General features: G+C 45.7%; 1 protein-coding gene across 4 annotated transcripts in view; it reads right to left on the bottom strand.

Moving 5' to 3' along the window:
- DENND1A (DENN domain containing 1A) overlaps positions 1 to 22,403 on the bottom strand; it is a 924,202-nt gene that overhangs the window by 35,792 nt on the left and 866,007 nt on the right. For 2 of the 4 annotated variants that reach the window (XM_075324119.1, XM_075324117.1), the window contains exon 20: positions 12,845 to 12,913. The exons of the other annotated variants lie outside the window; for them this stretch is intronic. In XM_075324119.1, the coding sequence (XP_075180234.1) occupies positions 12,845 to 12,913 (69 nt within the window). The remainder of the gene's footprint in view (positions 1 to 12,844; positions 12,914 to 22,403) is intronic. 4 annotated transcript variants of the gene reach the window in all.

Raw genomic sequence — 22,403 nt, forward strand, 5'->3', positions numbered from 1 at the left:
AATCCCAAATAGTCTGAATGTAGAAATGTGGAGGGTCCCTTTAAGGAATCTGCAAACATCCTGCAGTTTATTAAAAAAACAATAGAATTATTGAGAACAATTAAACACATTTGTAGTCAGCAATATTGTAATAGTTGAAGCGTTACACAGAAGAGACGAGAAAATGATTAATTATTGTGAGTCATTAATGAGGAGAATAGCCAATGGGCTATGTCCTACACTAATTAAAGGAGAGACTATTATTGCTATTTTTTCGGGGTACGTCCGCTCTCTTTAAGGGCATGTGACGTGTTCCTTGCATCTTAATATACCGGTGTTCTTCACTATTCCTCCCGGTATAACTTACACATGATGGACGATCTGATCTTCTGCCCTGTTACACTGAGTGATGACATCGGATATACACAGGGGTAGCAGAGATTTTTGGGGACTTTTGCAGGTAACGGCTTTCGTTTATGGTTATCAAAACTATTGGGGCTTTTTAAAACAAAGTTTGTAACTTTCATTAAAAGGGGTCTGCACCTGGGAAGAGTTTTTACCAATTTCTGCTGACCCACTGCAGTGACGCACATATACAGTGATCAGTCCACTGCAGTGACGCACATACACAGCGCTCAGTCCACTGCAGAGATACACATACACAGCGCTCAGTCCACTGCAGTGACGCACATACACAGCACTCAGTCCACTGCAGAGATACACATACACAGCGCTCAGTCCACTGCAGTGACGCACATACACAGCGCTCAGTCCACTGCAGTGACGCACATATACAGTGATCAGTCCACTGCAGAGATACACATACACAGTGCTCAGTCCACTGCAGTGACACACATACACAGCGCTCAGTCCACTGCAGTGACACACATACACAGCGCTCAGTCCACTGCAGTGACGCACATACACAGCGCTCAGTCCACTGCAGTGACGCACATACACAGCGCTCAGTCCACTGCAGTGACACACATACACAGCGCTCAGTCCACTGCAGTGACGCACATATACAGTGATCAGTCCACTGCAGAGATACACATACACAGTGCTCAGTCCACTGCAGTGACACACATACACAGCGCTCAGTCCACTGCAGTGACACACATACACAGCGCTCAGTCCACTGCAGTGACGCACATACACAGCGCTCAGTCCACTGCAGTGACGCACATACACAGCGCTCAGTCCACTGCAGTGACACACATACACAGCGCTCAGTCCACTGCAGTGACGCACATACACAGTGCTCAGTCCACTGCAGTGACACACATACACAGCGCTCAGTCCACTGAAGTGACGCATACACAGTGATCAGTCCACTGGAGTTATGCACATACACAGTGCTCAGTCCACTGGAGTGACACACATACACAGTGCTCAGTCCACTGGAGTGACGCACATACACAGCACTCAGTCCACTGCAGTGACGCACATACACAGCGCTCAGTCCACTGCAGTGACGCACATACACAGCGCTCAGTCCACTGCAGTGACGCACATACACAGCACTCAGTCCACTGCAGTGACGCACATACACAGCACTCAGTCCACTGCAGTGACGCACATACACAGCACTCAGTCCACTGCAGTGACGCACATACACAGCGCTCAGTCCACTGAAGTGACGCATACACAGTGCTCAGTCCACTGCAGTGACGCACATACACAGCGCTCAGTCCACTGCAGTGACGCACATACACAGCGCTCAGTCCACTGCAGTGACGCACATATACAGCGCTCAGTCCACTGGAGTGACACACATACACAGTGCTCAGTCCACTGCAGTGACGCACATACACAGCGCTCAGTCCACTGCAGTGACGCATACACAGTGATCAGTCCACTGGAGTGACGCACATACACAGTGCTCAGTCCACTGGAGTGACACACATACACAGTGCTCAGTCCACTGGAGTGACGCACATGGTCAAACACTACTGCATTCCCCTAGGAAAGGGGTCCCCAACCTGTGGCTCGGGAGCCCCATGTGACTCGCAGGCCCATGATATGTGGCTTGCGGCATTACAGCTTGACTTATTAGCACTAGGTCTAGCAAACATCTATGAAGGCCAGATCTCCAGATGGTGACTTCAAGTTAAGAGCGCCTGGATTTTGGTTTATTTTGTTTGTCATACTGGTAATGGGGGCTCCGGACGGTACTACTGAATGTGGCTCATATCCTCTCAGAGCTTAATGCGGCTCTCAAGGTCAGAAAGGTTGCCCTAGGCCATCTAGAATTCCTATTCTCGTGATTAGTAGGAGGTCCACGAAGTGTGACCACCGTGATGCTCAACCGGTTATGACCTTTCCAGTGGATAGGTAAAAACTGCCAAAAAGGTTTTCTCACCGGAATACCCCTTTAACAAATTAATATCTATTATCAATCACCCTCTAACGATGGCGGGACCCACTGATATCAATAGGTTCGGGAGACATATATTCATGGAGGGTGCCCAACTGATAGATGATGATGGGGAGATAAGGATTCAGCATGTCCAATATCTGTCATAGAAAACATGAGCGCTCAGAAGCGAGACCTCCTGTGTATGGAGGAGTGAGGCGAGATAGCCATCTTGTCCGGCAGCAGAGATGAGAGGACCCATGGAAGTTCGGTTTGGCGGGTTTAGCCGGTCTTCAGATAAAGTTCAGTTTGGGTCCCGGACTTAACCTGAACCCCAATGGAAGTCACAAGTTGGGCAGATTGCGTCTCCATCCACATGCAGAATACTTCCGGGGCGGACCTTCCCTTTTTTCTCGCAGCTAGATAGGGAAAGGGTTTTTTACAGTTAGAGCAGTCAGACTGTGGCATACCCTACCGCAAGAGGTAGTAATTGGTAAACACTATAGCAACTTTATACATGGGATGGATGCTTCTCTAATCACATATTGTGGGTTATAAATAATCTAGTAATAAGAATGTATAAATGGTGGGAAAAGGCTGCGTTTGATGGACCTATAACTTTTTTTTTTTCAACCTATGTAAGATCTAACAAATCCACTTGAAAGGGAGTCAATCAGCAGTTTTGACGACAAATAATGACAGTAAATACACAAATATAGCATTATGTCCTACTGCTTCACTGCATGAGACGGAGACTCCTTGGACGCTTTCCATATCAATATGTGTTACCGGAAAACCATTAATGGATACTGACAAAATGAAAAAATAAATCAATAAAAATAAAAATTTATTTGATGCCGAACCTACAAATGCATGAAAAACCCGTCATTTTTATTATTACAGCTTCTATAGTCAGAAACCACCAATGACTCATTGTTCGAGGGTATTGAAGTAGAAAACGCTCAGAGAGATATCACAAAGGGCTGAGATTTTTAGGGAGACCATAACAATACATGTAAGACGCTCTACAGCCAACAGATGAGACCCTACATTGTAAAATATCAACGTTACAAGGTAATAATAACGCCAACCATGTGTTATTCCTCAAACGGATGACAAATGAAGACATCAGTGCCAAGAATGGGAAATCGTGAAGCTTTTGCCAACTTGTAGAGCAGTGGTGAGGAGGTAAAGAAACCACAAAACTAAGCTGTCAGAGAAAGGCTAAATGACTAAGGCCCAGGAGGAAAAAGAACAGAAAGTATAATGCATATATATTATCTACACACTGTATAGATACATTTTATTTATATATAGATACATATATATATATATATATATATATATATATATATATATATATATATATATATATATATATATATATATAATTGCCTTATTCTGTCTGTCTGTCTGTCTATCTGTCTGTCTATCTGTCTGTCTGTCATGCTCCGAAATTGTGTCCTTACGGTGACACAAAGCTGATTGGCCGCTGGGCTCGCCATGGCCCCGCCCCCCCACACGGATTGGCCTCTCGCCCCGGCTCTCTGCAGGCCCCGCCCCCCTCACGCAATGCACGCTCGCTCTGGCCCAACTGACACGGAGCCCCGATTCCCAGGTGAGTACACACACACACATCAGATCACACTCACTCTCACACTCACTCTCACACACACCTCACACATCACAACATGCTGGGATATCTCTTGCTTCTACACCGGCTCCGTCAGGATCCCGGCAGCGCCAGACATAACCTTGCGATGCTGGGATCTTCACGGAGGCCGTGAAAGCTGGTAACCATTATACACATCGGGTAACTAAGGTCCCTTAGTTACCCGATGTGTATCATAGTTACCAGTGTACACCGGCTCACACTCACTCTCACACACACCTCACACACACATCACATCGCATCCACACATCAAGGTCCTGCAGCGGCGGAAAATACAGACACATAACAGCACACACATAACAGCACACACATAACAGCACACACATACACACACACAAATCAGATCACACTCACTCACACACACATCACATCGCATCCACATACTCACAACATCCTGGGATATCGCTTGCTTCTCGGCGGCGATACTGTGCTGTTGTGATCTTCCAGGACCTGCCGGAGGATCACATGGCCAGAAGCATGTGATATCCCCGGATGTTGTGAGTATAAGCGCGTATGTGCGATATCGTCAGTGTCTGTGTGTGTGAGTGTATGCGATCGGGTGTGTGTGAGTGTATGCGATCGGGTGTGTGTGAGTGGATGCGATCGGGTGTGTGTGAGTGGATGCGATCGGGTGTGTGTGAGTGGATGCGATCGGGTGTGTGTGAGTGGATGCGATCGGGTGTGTGTGAGTGGATGCGATCGGGTGTGTGTGAGTGGATGCGATCGGGTGTGTGTGAGTGGATGCGATCGGGTGTGTGAGTGTCGGCAGAGGAGCACGGCGTGCTGGAGGAGGCTGGGAGCAGAGAGGCTGATCATGGGGAAGGCTGGGAGGAGAGAGGCTGATGCTGGGGGAGGCTGGGAGGGGGAGGCTGGGACGAGGGAGGCTGATGCTGGTGGAGGCTGATGCTTGGGGAGGCTGATGCTGGGGGAGGCTGGAAGGAGAGAGGCTAATGCTGGTGGAGGCTGATGCTTGGGGAGGCTGATGCTGGGGGAGACTGGGAGGGGAAGGCTGATGCTGAGGGAGGCTGGGAGGAAGGAGGCTGGGAGGAGAGAGACTGATCCTGGGGAAGGCTGGGAACGGGAGGCTGATGCTGAGGGAGGCTGGAAGGAGAGAGGCTGATGCTGGGGGAGGCTGGAAGGAGAGAGGCTGATGCTGGTGGAGGCTGATGCTTGGGGAGGCTGATGCTGGGGGAGACTGGGAGTGGAAGGCTGATGCTGAGGGAGGCTGGGAGAGGGAGGCTGGGAGGAAGGAGGCTGGGAGGAGAGAGGCTGATCCTGGGGAAGGCTGGGAAGGGGAGACTGATGCTGGGGGAGGCTGGAAGGAGAGAGGCTGATGCTGGTGGAGGCTGATGCATGGGGAGGCTGATGCTGGGGGAGACTGGGAGCAGAAGGCTGATGCTGAGGGAGGCTGGGAGGAAGGAGGCTGGAAGGAAGGAGGCTGGGAGGAGAGAGGTTGATCCTGGGGAAGGCTGGGAAGGGGAGGCTGATGCTGAGGGAAGCTGGAAGGAGAGAGGCTGATGCTGGGGGAGGCTGGAAGGAGAGAGGCTGAGGCTGGGAGGAGAGAGGCTGATGCTGGGGAAGGCTGATGCTGAGGGAGGCTGGGAGGGGAAAGCTGATGCTGGGGAAGGCTGGGAGGACGGAGGCTGGGAGGAGAGAGGCTGATCCTGGGGAAGGCTGGGAGAGGGAGGCTGATGCTGGAGGAGGCTGGAAGGAGAGAGGCTGATGCTGGCGGAGGCTGATGCTGGGGAGGCTGGGAGAGGGAGGCTGATGCTGAGGGAGGCTGGGAGGAGGGAGGCTGGGAGAGGTAGGCTGAGAGAAGAGAGGCTGATGCACACACACACACACACACACACACACGCGCGCGCACTGCACAACACACCACACACACACACACACACTGGGAACCACAAACAACTGCCCTACACAGACACCCACACACACAGACAACGCTGCACACACACAACACCCAACACACAAACACCGCGGCACACACAAATATACGCACATACCGCACAACACACACATTGCACAAAACATACCTCCCCCCAAAACACACCACACACACACAAACCGCGCAACACACACACAACGCTCCACAAACAACGCAACACACGCAACACACATACAACACCGCTCTCACCCCCCGTCACACCCAGACAACACCCAGAACATGTACAGCGCCTACACAAACACTTGGTAACTACAGACAACAACATCTCTCTATATATATATATATATATATATAACAAAAATCATACATGAACTACACAATACGTAAATTCTAGAATACCCGATGCGTAGAATCGGGCCACCTTCTAGTATATATATAAATATATATATGTACATATATACACATATATATACCATATATATATATATATATATATAGATATATATATATATATACACACACACACACACATCTATATATATAATTGCCTTATTCTGTCTGTCTGTCTGTCTGTCTGTCTGTCTGTCTGTCATGCTTCAAAATTGTGTCCTTCCGGTGACATTGTGTCCTTACGGTGACACAAAGCTGATTGGCCGCTGGGCTCGCCATGGCCCCGCCCCCCCACACCGATTGGCCGCTCGCCCAGGCTGCGCCCCCACACGGATTGGCCAGCCGCTCGCCCAGGCTCCGCCCCCCCCACAGATTGGCCCCTCGCCCCGGCACCCTGCAGGCATTGGCAACTCGTCCACGCCACGCCCCGCCCCCCTCACGCAATGGACATTAGCTCTGCCCCCCCCTCCCACCCGCGCATTCCCCGAACTGACACGGTCACGGTGCCACGAATCCCAGGTGAGCACTGTACTCCCCCCCCCCCCCAACGGGAGCCCACATCAGCGTACGCCGCCGTATGCTGGTGTGGGCTCCCGTGCGAGCGGGGGACGGGATACGTTGGTAACCATGGTTACATGCATGGTTACAAGCGCATCAAGGTCCTGCAGCGGCGGGAGATCCACACGCATACACATAACAGCACACACAGACATACACACACATCAGATCACACTCACTCTCACAAACACCTCACACACACATCGCATCCACATACTCACAGCATCCGGCGATATCGCTTGCTTTTCGGCCTCGATACTGTGCTGCTGTGACCTTCCAGGACCTGACGGAGGATCACATGGCCAGAAGCATGTGGTATCTCCGGATGTTGTGAGTATCAGCGCGTATGTGCGATATCGTCAGTGTCTGTGTGTGTGAGTGTATGCGATCGGTTGTGTGTGTGAGTGTATGCGATCGGTTGTGTGTGTGAGTGTATGCGATCGGTTGTGTGTGTGAGTGTATGCGATCGGTTGTGTGTGTGAGTGTATGCGATCGGTTGTGTGTGAGTGTCGGCAGAGGAGCACGGCGTGCTGGAGGAGGCTGGGAGCAGAGAGGCTGATCTTGGGGAAGGCTGGGAGGGGGAGGCTGATGCTGGGGGAGACTGGGAGGGGAAGGCTGATGCTGAAGGAGGCTGGGAGGAGAGAGGCTGATCCTGGGGAAGGCTGGGAAGTGGAGGCTGATGCTGAGGGAGGCTGGAAGGAGAGAGGCTGATGCTGGGGGAGGCTGGAAGGAGAGAGGCTGAGGCTGGGAGGAGAGAGGCTGATCCTGGGGAAGGCTGGGAGAGGGAGGCTGATGCTTGGGGAGGCTGGAAGGAGAGAGGGTGATGCTGGGGGAGGCTGGAAGGAGAGAGGCTGATGCTGGGGGAGGCTGATGCTGGGGGAGGCTGGGAGGACGGAGGCTGGGAGGAGAGAGGCTGATCCTGGGGAAGGCTGGGAGAAGGAGGCTGATGCTGGGGGAGGCTGGGAGAAGGAGGCTGATGCTGGGGGAGGCTGGAAGGAGAGAGGCTGATGCTGGGGGAGGCTAGAAGGAGAGAGGCTGATGCTGGGGGAGGCTGATGCTGGGGGAGGCTGGGAGGAGAGAGGCTGATGCTGGGGAAGGCTGGGAGGAGAGAGGCTGATGCTGGGAACAGAGAGGAGAGGCTGATGCTGGGAGGAGAGAGGCTGATGCTGGGATGAGAGAGGCTGATCCTGGGGAAGGCTGGGAGGGGGAGGCTGAGAGAAGAGAGGCTGATGCTGAGGGAGGCTGAGGCTGGGGTAGGCTGGGAGGAGAGAGGCTGATGCTAGGGACAGAAAAGGCTGATGCTGGGCGGATGGACCACGTTTGGGAGTGCGCAGCATGGAGGATGGCGCACGTTTGGGAGTGCACAGCATGGCGGATGGAGCACATTTGGGAGTGAGCAGCATGGCGGATGGAGCACGTTTGGAAGTGCGCAGCATGGCGGATGGAGCACATTTGGGAGTGAGCAGCATGGCGGATGGAGCACGTTTGGGAGTGCGCAGCATGGCGGATGGAGCACGTTTGGGAGTGCGCAGCATGGCGGATGGAGCACGTTTGGGAGTGAGCAGCATGGCGGATGGAGCACGTTTGGGAGTGCGCAGCATGGCGGATGGAGCACGTTTGGGAGTGCGTAGCATGGCGGATGGAGCACGTTTGGGAGTGCGCAGCATGGTGGACGGACCACGTTTGGGAGTGCGCAGCATAGCGGATGCACCACGTTTGGGAGTGCGCAGCATGGCCGATGGACCACGTTTGGGAGTGCGCAGCATGGCGGATGGAGCACGTTTGGGAGTGCGCAGCATGGCGGATGGAGCACGTTTGGGAGTGCGCAGCATGATGGATGGAGCACGTTTGGGAGTGCGCAGCATGGCGGATGGAGCACGTTGAGGAGTGCGCAGCATGCCGGATGGTGCACGATGGGGAGTGCGCAGTATGGCGGATGGAGCACGTTTGGGAGTGCGCAGTATGGCGGATGGAGCACGTTGGGGAGTGCGCAGCATGGCGGATGGACCACGTTTGGGAGTGCGCAGCATGGCGGATGGACCACGTTTGGGAGTGCGCAGCATGGCGGATGGACCACGTTTGGGAGTGCGCAGCATGGCGGGTGGAGCACGTTTGGGAGTGCGCAGCATGGCGGATAGAGCACGATGGGGAGTGCGCAGCATGGCGGATGGAGCACGTTTGGGAGAGCGCAGCATGGGGGATGCAGCACGATGGGGAGTGCGCAGTATGGCGGATGGAGCACATTTGGGAGTGCGCAGCATGGCGGATGGACCACGTTTGGGAGTGCGCAGCATGGCGGATGGAGCACGTTTGGGAATGCGCAGCATGGGGGATGCAGCACGATGGGGAGTGCGCTGCATGGGGGATGGAGCACGATGGGGGGTGTGCAGCATGGGGGATGGAGCACGTTTGGGAGTGCGCAGCATGGCGGATAGAGCACGATGGGGAGTGCGCAGCATGGCGGATGGAGCACGTTTGGGAGTGCGCAGCATGGGGGATGCAGCACGATGGGGAGTGCGCAGTATGGCGGATGGAGCACGTTTGGGAGTGCGCAGCATGGCGGATGGACCACGTTTGGGAGTGCGCAGCATGGCGGATGGAGCACGTTTGGGAGTGCGCAGCATGGGGGATGCTGCACGATGGGGAGTGCGCTGCATGGGGGATGGAGCACGATGGGGGGTGCGCAGCATGGGGGATGGAGCACGATGGGAGGTGCACACCTCCCCCCAACACACACACACACGCGCACTGCACAAAACACACACACTGGGAACCACAAACAACGCCCTGCACAGACACCCACACACACAGACAACGCTGCACACACAACACCCAACACACAAACACCGCAGCACACACAAATATACGCACATACCGCACAACACACACATTGCACAAAACATACCTCCCCCCAAAACACACCACACACACACAAACCGCACAACACACACACACACACAACGCTACAGACACACAGCGCTCTACAAACAACGCAACACACGCAACACACATACAACACCGCTCTCACCCCCCGCCACACCCAGAACATGTACAGCGCCGTACACAAACACTTGGTAACTACACACAACAACATCTATATATATATATATATATATATATATATAACAAAAATCATACATGAACTACACAATACGTAAATTCTAGAATACCCGATGCGTAGAATCGGGCCACCTTCTAGTATATATATAAGCATATACATATAAACATATATATATATACATATGTATTATATATATATATATATATATATATATATATATATATAAATATATATATATATATATATATATATATATACACATATATATATATACATATACATATATATATATATATATATATATACATACATATATATAAATATACATATATATATATATATATATATATATATATATATACACATATATATATATATATAGATATATATATATATATACATATACACATATATATATATATACATATACATACATATAATATATATATACATACATACATATAATATATATATACATACATACATATAATATATATATATATATATATATATATATATATACACACTGCATATATTCTGTTAAAATTGCCTTCTGATAACTGTCTCTAGACTCATGTTTTACTTACTTTCACATACACTGTTGTTAAAGGGGAAATTTCATCAGATGACAAGCGCCCGTCTTTTAAGCTTATATTATTCTTACTGCTCCCCTGAGTATTCAGCTTTTTTTTTTTTACTTAAATCCACCATACAGTTTAATAGATAATGTCCTTTGCTCTTAGTGTTCATTTTTATGGTCTTTCTAAAGGGGTGTGGCTGACAGGGAAATTATGTGAAGCAGCCTAAAGACATGCCTACTAGAGAATTCCATTAGCCACGCCCCCTCAATAAAGACAATATGAAGGGCTATATCTCTGGAATCGTATGGTGGATTTAAAAAATAAAAACAAGAAAGAATAATCAAGGGAACAGGGGGATAAAATAACAGCAAAAACTTGAAACTTCTGACCTGGTGACAGGTCCTTCTTAAGAAAGGCTAAAGACACATCTGAACGGAATAGTTAGGGGAAAAGGAGGATTAAATTAAAGGAAAAAATTGGAAACGTATCACTTGGTGACAGGTCCTTCTTAAGAAGGGCTAAACAAAAACAACAAATATGCCGTCAGTAATGACGACACCTTCATTATGTGGGGCACTTGTATGACACACGCTCTAAGGAGGTGCAGGTGATGGCCATCAGAATGTGGGCAGTAGCAAGAAATTTTAGTGTGGTGTAAATTACAGGGTAAAATGGAGTTTTTCAATATAAAAATCTTTTGATACATTTTGTTTTCCGAAAAACTCAAAGCGCTAACCAAATTTCAGCCCTGAAATTAATGACGTAACAATACATGTACCAAGAACCACCCAATGATTGAAAGTTTTTCGAGTTCACAAAAAGATTTTCTTTTGCACCGCACACACAAATTCCCTTTCCCAACATTTACTTCTCCTTCACCAGGTTTCACAAGTCGTAGGACAAAGAGAAGAAACCATGCAGTAGAGGCTTGCTACACTACAGGAGTAGCAGAGCATGCAATGTTAGCAGTGAGTGCGCAGGTTTAACCCTTTGTGAATTTAAGATAAAGGACTTTGAGCAAAAATGATTAAAAAATAAAAATTCCCCCCAAAAAAACACACAAAAGCTTGCATTTGCTCCTATAATATATCATCGGTTATCCGCTTGTCGCTTACATACAAAACTGTGGCGTAGAAGGGTAAAGACCTCACATGACCAGGAATCCACCTCTATGGCCACATTGCCAGTACAAGGGACTATGGGGAGGGTTAGAGGGAACTAAATTTTTTTAATATTTAAGTCAAGACTAAAGCTAAGATTAACATTTAGACACACAATACTTAAACCACTTTCTTTTTTATGACTATATCCAAGTCAGACGTCGTCTATAAACCGCCCATTATAGTTATTCCCGGTCATACAAGACTTCTCTTGTGCTTCCCTATAACCTAGAAGAGGCTTTCTTTACCCTATTAGTCGATCCATCACTTTCAAACAGCTGAATGACATAAATCTATAAAAAATGTCTTTTTAAAATCTATTTTGTTGCTTTTTTTTTTAAACTGAATCATATTAAAGGGTTGTTCTCATCTTTATAGATGGATAGTGCAGGTAAAAACAAGCAAGTTTGCAATTTACTGCTTTTTAAAAAGTGCAGCCGTTTTTGAGATATTATCACTTTTTTTGTGTTTAGCTAGTTGCCTAGGAGACCGACCACCGCTGCAGTGTAGATTGTCAGCACTACCCTAAAACTGGCCGGGATTAGGAGGTAACATTGCGCTCCAGGTCATCTCCAACGTGCACTTATATTCTCAATGGAAAATGGATAAGAACTTGTAAGCGCTGTGCATGTTTTCCTTTCTAGCAGAGGTGGTCGGTCTCCAAGGCAATGAGCTATATACAAAATTACATTGTTAATATCTCAAAAACAGTTGAAAATTTTAATATGCAATGAATTGCAAAATTGCTTGTTTTTACAAACACTATTTACACAAATGAGAATAAACCGTTAATATGATTTCCTTGCTGTAAAACAGCAGAGGCGCAGCTTGGCTGAGCAAAATACACAACTTTCCACTACGGATAGACATTTGGCCTTACAAAAAGTCTCCAATTTGAACATAAAAATCAGTGCCTTGAGTAGGAGTCCACTACCGTAAACAATAAATGTCTGCTCCACGAACATATGTCCGAAAAGCATTGCAGCCCTAGTCAAGGCTTGGTCAAAGGGCTACAAGGATTGGAGAAATGCAAGTCTTAATGCTCTGTAGCACGCAGAGCTGTTGTTATTTTTTTTCCAAGTCTGGATATCATTTTTGCTCATGCAGATGTGATAGACCCAACTTTATTAGAGCAAGTCAGAGAGCGAGTCAGGCAGAGTTGTAAGTAAGAGGACAGACTCGCAAACTCTACTCACGGGCACCGTGCTGCGCTGGATGCGCTGGATCCTTGGTGGAGGAGGCCGAGGCGGGGCAATCTTTTCTTGCTGTATCAAAATGGAAACTGACATATCAGTTACAAGTAACATGAGGCATCTATGTATCATATAATAACTTTATCCATCAAGCTCCATCTTCTTTGGGTAACACAAAGTACAATCGACCTCCAAAATCAAAACTTTCAGCAATGGGATATCAATCTCTGTGCTGGATCCTTGGTGGAGGAGACCGAGGCGGGCCAACATTTCTTGTATCAAAATGGAAACTGATATATCAGTTACAAGTAACATAAGGCATCTACAGTATGTATCATATCATATAACTTTATCCATCACGCGCCATCTTTTTTGGTTAACACCAAGTCCAATCAACCTCCAAAATCAAAACTTTCAGCAATAAGATATCAAGCTCTGTGCTGGATCCTTGCTGGAGGAGGCCGAGGCGGGGCAACCTTTTCTTGCTGTATCAAAATGGAAACTGACATATCAGTGACAAGTAACATAAGGCATCTACAGTATGTATCATATCATTTAACTTTATCCATCACGCGCCATCTTTTTTGGTTAACACCAAGTCCAATCAACCTCCAAAATCAAAACTTTCAGCAATAAGATATCAATCTCTGTGCTGGATCCTTGCTGGAGGAGGCCAAGGCGGGCCAACTTTTCTTGTATCAAAATGGAAACTGATATATCAGTTACAAGTAATATAAGGCATCTACAGTATGTATTATATCATATAACTTTATCCATCATGCGCCATCTTTTTTGGTTAACACCAAGTCCAATCAACCTCCAAAATCAAAACTTTCAGCAATAAGATATCAATCTCTGTGCTGGATCCTTGGTGGAGGAGGTCGAGGCGGGGCAACCTTTTCTTGCTGTATCAAAATGGAAACTGACATAGTTACAAGTAACATAAAGCATCTATGTATCATATCACATATAACTTTATCCATCAAGCGCAATCCTTTTTGGTTAACACCAAGTCCAATCGACCTCCAAAATCAAAACTTTCAGCAATAAGATATCAATCTCTGTGCTGGATCCTTGGTGGAGGAGGCCGAGGCGGGGCAACCTTTTCTTGCTGTATCAAAATGGAAACTGACATATCAACTAAAAGTAATATAAGGCATCTATGTATCTTATAACTTTATCCATCAAGCTCCATGTTCTTTTGGTAACATCAAATCCAAAAGACCTCCAAAATCAAAACTTTCAGCAATAAGATATCCATCTCGTGGTAATAAAATGAATCAGAATTCATCAAAGTGCAATAGCCATGGCGTTAATAAAATTATATAATATGATATACAGCACATATTTAAGGTAATCTCTCAGAAGGTTTTCGCTTTGTAATCTGAGAGCAGCATGATGTAGAGGTAGAGACGCTGATTCCAGCTGTTATTTTGATATAATCACAGTTTTCTCTGCTTCAGACCTAGCAGTGCTCATAGTGCTGAGGTTTGTAACCCCACCCACACCTCTGATTAGCAACGGTGTACACTGTGCACAAAAAAAAAGCTGCCAATCAGTGGTGGGGACGGGGTTTAAAACAGAGTAGCAGGACTAGACATCACGAGACACCTACTCCTGTAGTGATAACGTCCTGCTGATAAAACACTGATTTTACTGAAACATCAACACACAGCCTAGTAAGTGTTACATCCTTGCATCAGGGTCTGAGGTCCTACATCATGCTGCTCTGAGATTACATAGCAAAAACCTGTTGACAGTTTCCGTTAAGTAATATGTAAATGTATGTGTATGTGATACAATCACAGTTTTTCTGCTGCAGATCTAGCAGTGCTCATAATGCTGAGCTCTGGAACCCCACCTACACCACTGATTAGCAGCTATCTGTGCATAATGTGCACAGGGAAAAAGCTGCCAATTAGTGGTGGGGGAGGAGTTTAAACAGTATAGCAGGACTAGACATCATGAGACACCTACTCCTGTAGTGATAACCTCCTGCTGATAAAACACTGATTTTACTGAAACATCAACACACAGTCTAGTAAGTGATACATCACTTGCATCAAGGTCTCAGCCCCTACATCATGCTGCTCTTAGATTACATAACAAAAACCCGTTGACAGATTTCCTTTAAGTAATACGTAAATGTATGTGATACAATCACAGTTTTTCTGCTGCAGATCTAGCAGTGCGGATAATGCTGAGCTATGTAATCCCACCCACACCACTGATTAGCAGCTGTGTACAATGTGCACAGGGACAAAAGCTGCCAATTAGTGGTGGGGGCGGAGTTTAGGACTAGACATCATGAGACATTTACTCCTGGAGTGATAACCTCCTGCTGATAAAACACTGATTTTACTGAAACATCAACACATAGCCTTTTAAGTGATACATCACTTGCATCAAGGTCTCAGCCCCTACATCATGCTGCTCTTAGATTACATAGCAAAAACATGTTGACAGATTCCCTTTAATTAATGCATAAATGTAGCATTTTCTATACTGTATATACAGTACGAAACAGGATATTTAGTTTTAGATTTGACTATTCAGAGATGTAATCTCCTAGCCCATCCAAGCCTTTTAATTTAGAATTTGGGATTGATCAAGTCTCTAAAGGTGAAGCATAAGTCCAGATAGATCCAAGTATTTCCATTTCAATAATGCCCAACTATAGCGAGGACCACAGCAGGCAGTAAAGTAGCATTGCCACAAATCGGAAAACGTGGTTCCCCCAATTAGTAGTGTTCACTCGCTCCATATTTGCATGATTGAAGGAGCAGCAATATCCATGTAGAAATAATGATACCAAAGGCCATTCTGGGTGTTGGGATAAATTGCTATTCCCAATGAGTTGGGTAATTAATTTTGCTCATACTGAGAAAATGATAGATCTGGTAAAGGTGTATGAAACACATCAATCAATAACAGATCATTGCTCTCAATCAGAACATTACAGATACCGGTGGAACGAAACACATTAGTTAAGCAGTCGCCGTCATTTGAGTTTTTTTAAATGAATAGTATAAAGTAAAAATAAGCAACTTTGTAACATATAGTGAAGAAAAAAAAAATTGCATCTCCAAATAGAACACAGCAAGTGTGAACAGGTGCCAGCTGCTATAACTACACAAAACACACACAAAGGAATACAGCAGCGCTCTGTATGTGCTAGTATACATGACATTTACACTACATAAATGCTATATGGAATACACTATACCTCCAATATATACTACAAACCCCCCCCCCCAAAAAAAAACAACGTAATTGCCAAAAAGAACATAGCAAGTGTGAACAGGTGCAGGCTGCTATAACTACATGACACACAAATAAAAGAATACAGCAGCGCTCTGCAAGTGCTAAGATATATGCAAACATAGAATATATGAAATTTAAACTACATACTGTAAATGATATATGGAATATACTATACCTCCAATATATACTACAAAAAAAGTCATCTCCAAATAGAACATAGCGAGTGTGAACAGGTGCCAGCTGCTATAACTACACAAAACACACACAAAAGAATACAGCAGCACTCTGTAAGCACTAAGATATATGCAAACATAGAATATATGAAATTTAAACTACATAAATGATATATGGAATATACTATACCTCCAATATATACTACAGGAACCAAAAAACTTCATCTCCAAATAGAATATAGTAAGTGTGAACAGGTGCAAGCTGCTATAACTACGCAAAACACAAACAAAAGAATACAGCAGCGCTCTAAAATCTAAGATATAAGCAAACATAGAATACATGATATTTAAACTGCATTAATGCTATATGGAATATACTTTAGAAAAAATAAGGTACTTAGCACATAAATTGGCCAATTCTTGTGTGCCTACCAACCACAACAAGGGAACTTTTCTTTGATGGGATCCTATCCTATTTCATGCCCCTCCTGGACTAATAGTCTATAAATATATAGGCAGGTAGGATCTAACATTAATTAAAACTACCCTGGGGCTGATGGAAGGGGAATACAATCAGAATAGGATGCTATCTATACCTAAAATATATACTACAAAACCCAAAAACTTCATCTCCAAATAGAACATAGCAAGTGTGAACAGGTGCAAGCTGCTATAACTACATAAAACACAAACAAAAGAATACAGCAGCACTCTGTAAGTGCTAAGATATATGCAAGCATAGAATACATGACATATAAACTGCATTAATGCTATATGGATATACTTTAGAAAAATTAAGGTACTTCGCGCACAAATTGGCCAATTCTTGTGTGCCCATCTACCGCGGCAAGGTGATTTTTCTTTGATGGGATCCTATTTCATGCCTCTCCTGGACTTATAGTCTACAAATATATAGGCAGGTAGGATCTGACACTAATTAAAACCACACTGGGGCTGATAGGAGGAGAGCACAGTCAGTAAGGAGGCTATCTATACCTCAAATATATACTACAAAAATTGCATCTCCAAATAGAACATAGCAAGTGTGAACAGGTGCCAGCTGCTATAACTACACAAAACACAAACAAAAGAATACAGCAGCGCTCTGTAAGTGCGAAGATATATTCATACATAAAATATATGAAATTTAAATGGCATAAATGGTATATTTGAATACATCTTATCACAAAAATCGAATTCTTTAGTCTCAAAAACTGATTTTTCTCAACTGATATGTAAGGTGAAAACAGAATTTACTGTTAAAGTGATAGGAATTGGCAGTTGGTGCTTTTAAAATTCTATGGAGGGGCAGGAGCTACATAAAGATACAGCCATTCAGCTGCATGTTATGAAATACCCCTCCATAGAACGGTATGAGCACCAACTGTCATCTCCTATATCAGTAATGGGAAAATCTGTAATCACTGAAGACAAATTTTACGTGTGAATTGAGAATTTTGAGAATCAGTCCCAGCAGGAGAGAAAAAGATTTATTTAATAAGATATATTGCAAAATTTCTTATTTTGGTGTGTAAATTTGGATTTCTGGAAATAATATTAAAATGACGGTTACACTTTAAAGGGTTGTTCACATCTTCATAGATGGGTAAAAGCATGCACTTGTTTCTTAAAATTTGCAGGAGATCTTGAGATATTAACACATTTCTTTTTGTTTACAGCTTATTTCTTAGGCGACTGACCAAACAAGGTGTTCTCTGCTGAGCTTGAAAGCACTGCTTTGTAGGTGACCAGGATCGTTAGACCGTATCATTACCTTCTAATCTCGGCCAGGCTTCAGAGCAGTGCTTACAAGCTAGATAGCAGTGGTGGTCGGTCTCCATGGCAATGAACTGTAAACATAAGAAAAGAGATATGCCAAAAACAATGGCAAATTTTAGCAAGCAGTAAATTGCAAGAGTGCTAGTTCTGGCAAGTACTATAAGGATGAGACGTAAGGCCCCGTTACACACAGCGATATCGCTAGCGATCGTCCCCGCCCCCGTCGTTTGTGCGTCACAGGCAAATCGCTACACGTGGCAAACAAAATCGTTTGGAGCTGTCACACGGACTTACCTGCCTAGCGACGTCGCTGTTGCCGGCGAACCGCCTCCTTTCTAAGGGGGGCGGTTCGTGCGGCGTCACAGCGGCGTCACTAAGCGCCCGCCCAATAGAAGCGGAGGGGCGGAGATGAGTGGCCGGAACATCCCGCCCACCCCCTTCCTTCCTCATTGCCAGCGGCCGCAGGTAAGCTGCAGTTTGTCATTCCCGAGGTGTCACACGTAGCGATGTGTGCTGCCTCGGGAACGACGAACAACCTGCGTCCTCAAGAATCAACAATTTTTTAAAAAGGAACAACGTGTCAACAATGGACGATAAAGTGAGTATTTTCCATCGTTAACGCTGGTTCCTTGCTGTCAAACGCAACAATGTCGCTAACGATGCCGTGGATCCGTGACCCCGGCAATATATCGTTAGATCCATCGTTGCGTGTAACAGGGCCTTAACACTATAGCCACCAAAACAACGGTACTGGTACTAAACAAGCGTAAGTAAAGGAACCAAAAGTATAAAGTAAACAATGAATATCAGCAATGACTGCTGGTGAGATCAGCACAATGTAACATGAGGTTTCATCACTATCTGCTATCAGACGCCCACATACTGCTCTTCTCATCATTTATACACAGCATATTACATGCTAGAAGTCAAGCGTTTCTATGTCAAATGTAGCAGGTTATAACAAGTGATGGACTAAGGTGGCAAGGGCCCAGCAGTAACACTGACTCCGGGAGCCCACTACTCACCTACATGCAATTATTACATTACCCCCTTTCACAAATTTACCTCTGCTTCTATATAATAATAAGCTAGATAGTTTGTTGAATAATGCAAGGCTGCTTATAGAATCCAAGGTATTGGTCCATCTACTGCATAGGTTGGGGTATACGTGGCTTTCTCATGCACAGGGGCCTACCTGGAGATTTACCGGTTCTCCCGTGAGCCAGTCTGAGCTTAGATAGAACTATACTACTGCTTAGCTTGGGGTATAAGTGGCTTTCTCATGCACAGGGGCCCACCTAGAGATTTACTGGTTCTCCCGTTAGCCAGTCCAAGCCTAGTTACAACAATACTACTGCTTAGCTTGGGGTATAAGGGGCTTTCTCATGCACAGGGGCCCATCAGGAGATTTACTGGTTCTCCTGTGAGCCAGACCAAGCCTAGTTACAACAATACTACTGCTTAGACTGGAGTATGAGTGGCTTTCTCATGCACAGGGGCCCACCTGGAGATTTACCGGTTCTCCCATAAGTCAGTCCAAGCCTAGTTACAATACTACTGCTGCTTAGGTTGGGGTATAAGTGGCTTTCTCATGCACAATGGTCCACCTGGAGATTTACCGGTTCTCCCATAAGTCAGTCCAAGCCTAGTTACAATACTACTGCTGCTTAGGTTGGGGTATAAGTGGCTTTCTCATGCACAATGGTCCACCTGGAGATTTACCGCTTCTCCCGTGAGCCAGTCCAAGCCTAGTTACAATACTAGTGCTGCTTAGGTTGGGGTATGAGTGGCTTTCTCATGCACAGGGGCCTACCTGGAGATTTACCGATTCCTCCGTGGGCCAGTCCAAACCTAGTTACAACAATACTACTACTTAGGTTGGGGTATAAGTGGCTTTCTCATGCACAGGGGCCTACCTGGAGATTTACCGATTCCTCCGTGGGCTAGTCCAAACCTAGTTACAGCATTACTACTGCTTAGGTTGGGGTATAAGTGGCTTTCTCATGCACAAGGCCCTACCCAGAGATTAACCGGTTTCTTCCATGGGCCAGTCCTAGCCTAGTTACAATAACACTACTACTTAGATTGGGGTATAAGAGGTTTTCTCATGCACATGGGCCCACCTGGAGTTTTACTGATTCTTCTATGGACCAGTGCAAACCTAGTTACAACAATACTACTGCTTAGGTTGGGGTATAAATGGCTTTCTCATGCACAGGGGCCTACCTGGAGATTCACCGGTTCTCCGGTGAGCCAGTCCGAGCCTAGTTACGATACATAACTGAAATTTACGTTTTTATCAGTGCTAGCCAAAAAATAGCATATATTTTGTTAATATAACCCAAAAGCTATTGCTTTTCATTCGTAATTAGGCCATGGTCTGTACGTCAGAAATAGCAATCAATGTACTTTTTTTGCAATGTGCACGATTGCCTTTTAAACTGACATTAAATTACTCAGAAAATTCGATTTTACATATTGCAGAAATGCTGCACTGGCATGGAATCTGTTAATATCCTTCTGTAGCACCATCTAAACATGGAGGTGGAAGCACTGGGACTTAGCCAGCCTAGAAATCTGCGTCTGGCATGGGCTTCTCTGGAACGATTCACTCTTCCCACTTCTAGTAAAGAGACAAAAACATGATCATATGGTTCCCATCACAGGTTCTAAAATGTGCAGAGACAGAAGAGTGGGACGTTCTTCCTGCCCGAGTTGGGCTGCTAGCAGATGTGCCAGACAGTAATACACACATGGATGGAGAGCTGCACCTGTATACACTTTGTCTGCGAGATATTCCCTGTTATTAGTATCAGAAGAAATTTCATATATTATATTTAGTCAAGTAAACAACAGATTTAGCTTTTTTTTTTGTTTCGGATTTTGAAAATTAAAAGAAAGAGCAGCTCAAAAACGTATATTCATATTAAAAGAGAACAGTTAATATACAGCACAAGAAAGGAAGACCAATGGGTACCAATAAAGGGGAGGAAGACCGCCATGCATCCCTTAGCATAAATTTGTCATAAGGTAATCTGAGAGCAGAGACCCTGATTCCAGTGATGTGTATCTCACTAAGCTGTTTCAATAAAATCAATGTTTTATCAGCAGGAGATTCTCACTACAGGACTAGGTGTTTTCTGCCTCCTGGTCCAACCAGCTTCCTGTCAATATACATCACACAGAAAACTGCCAATCAGTGGTGTGGGAGGGGTTATAGACAGATCAGCATTCTGAGCTCTGCTAGATCTGCAGCAGAGAAGACTGTGATTTAATCACACCTGCTGCACCCAGTATACTAAGTGACACATCACTGGAATCTGGGTTTCTGCCCCTACATTTACTGCTGCCAGATTACACAGCAAAAATCTTTAAAAACTGAATAAGAGAATTCTGAGCTGATAAAAGGAGGATCTCCTGTTCAGGACTCTGATCCAGAAGCCAGTATGGAAATGAACTAAAAAAAATCCAGAGGACCCAGTGTAAGGAGGTGGACCAACTATTATGTTTCGCCCCCAAAGACACCAATTCAAAACTTCAAAATGAAGTTCAGCCCATCATGTAATGATTAATAAGAGAAGGGGGCACGGACAAAGGCAGAGTTGGTGAGACTGACTGGTGACATGTCAGCAGATCGACCCCGGAAGAGGCCGAACTAAGCGAGAAGGAAGTATGTGGCGAGTAACTAGCCACAGCCCTTTTCTCTGCGACTCAAGTGGAGAGAGAAGCATATGGAGACTGTCTGAGACGTTATGAAGCGCGTTACCCTAGGGGCAGCAGAATCCAGAGTGCAGACAATGGACGTCTGTGAAAGCGAGGAGACCCCTGGGCCATGGCAGGGAGCCATCAGCTGATAGGCAACATTACGGGCCAGTAAGTGCCTCCACAGGCCCTCGTCCAGTGGAGTACACCCCCAAAACCAGAGACAGGTTACTACCTTATTGAGATCCGGGTGCAGTTTGGAGCTGGATATCGGCTAAAGGGAGAATACCATATCCTGCTGACTTGGATCTACTTAGCATATGATCAGTTATGCAGATTCTTGTCATGTCACTGCATTGTTACTCGTTTGCTCCTAAAAAATTAAATTTACATTTTTATCATTCTATAAATCCACCTTTGGCTTTCAACACCTCCTAAATCCTTCTGGGCTCTAGATCAGATTAAAGCATGTCTTGACAGAAATCTGATCCCAGGTCTCTTCTAGGTTCCAAATGTTAGTGTATACTGGTCACCTCACTTGGGTATGTATACAGCTTTTTCTTCACCTCTACTCACAGGTTTTCTATTGAGTTGAGGTCTGGGGACTGTGGGGCCAATCCAGCCCCTCTACTTTATTGTCATGT

This window comes from Anomaloglossus baeobatrachus, chromosome 9 (genome assembly GCF_048569485.1).
Source record: "Anomaloglossus baeobatrachus isolate aAnoBae1 chromosome 9, aAnoBae1.hap1, whole genome shotgun sequence".
Lineage (NCBI taxonomy): Eukaryota > Metazoa > Chordata > Amphibia > Anura > Aromobatidae > Anomaloglossus > Anomaloglossus baeobatrachus.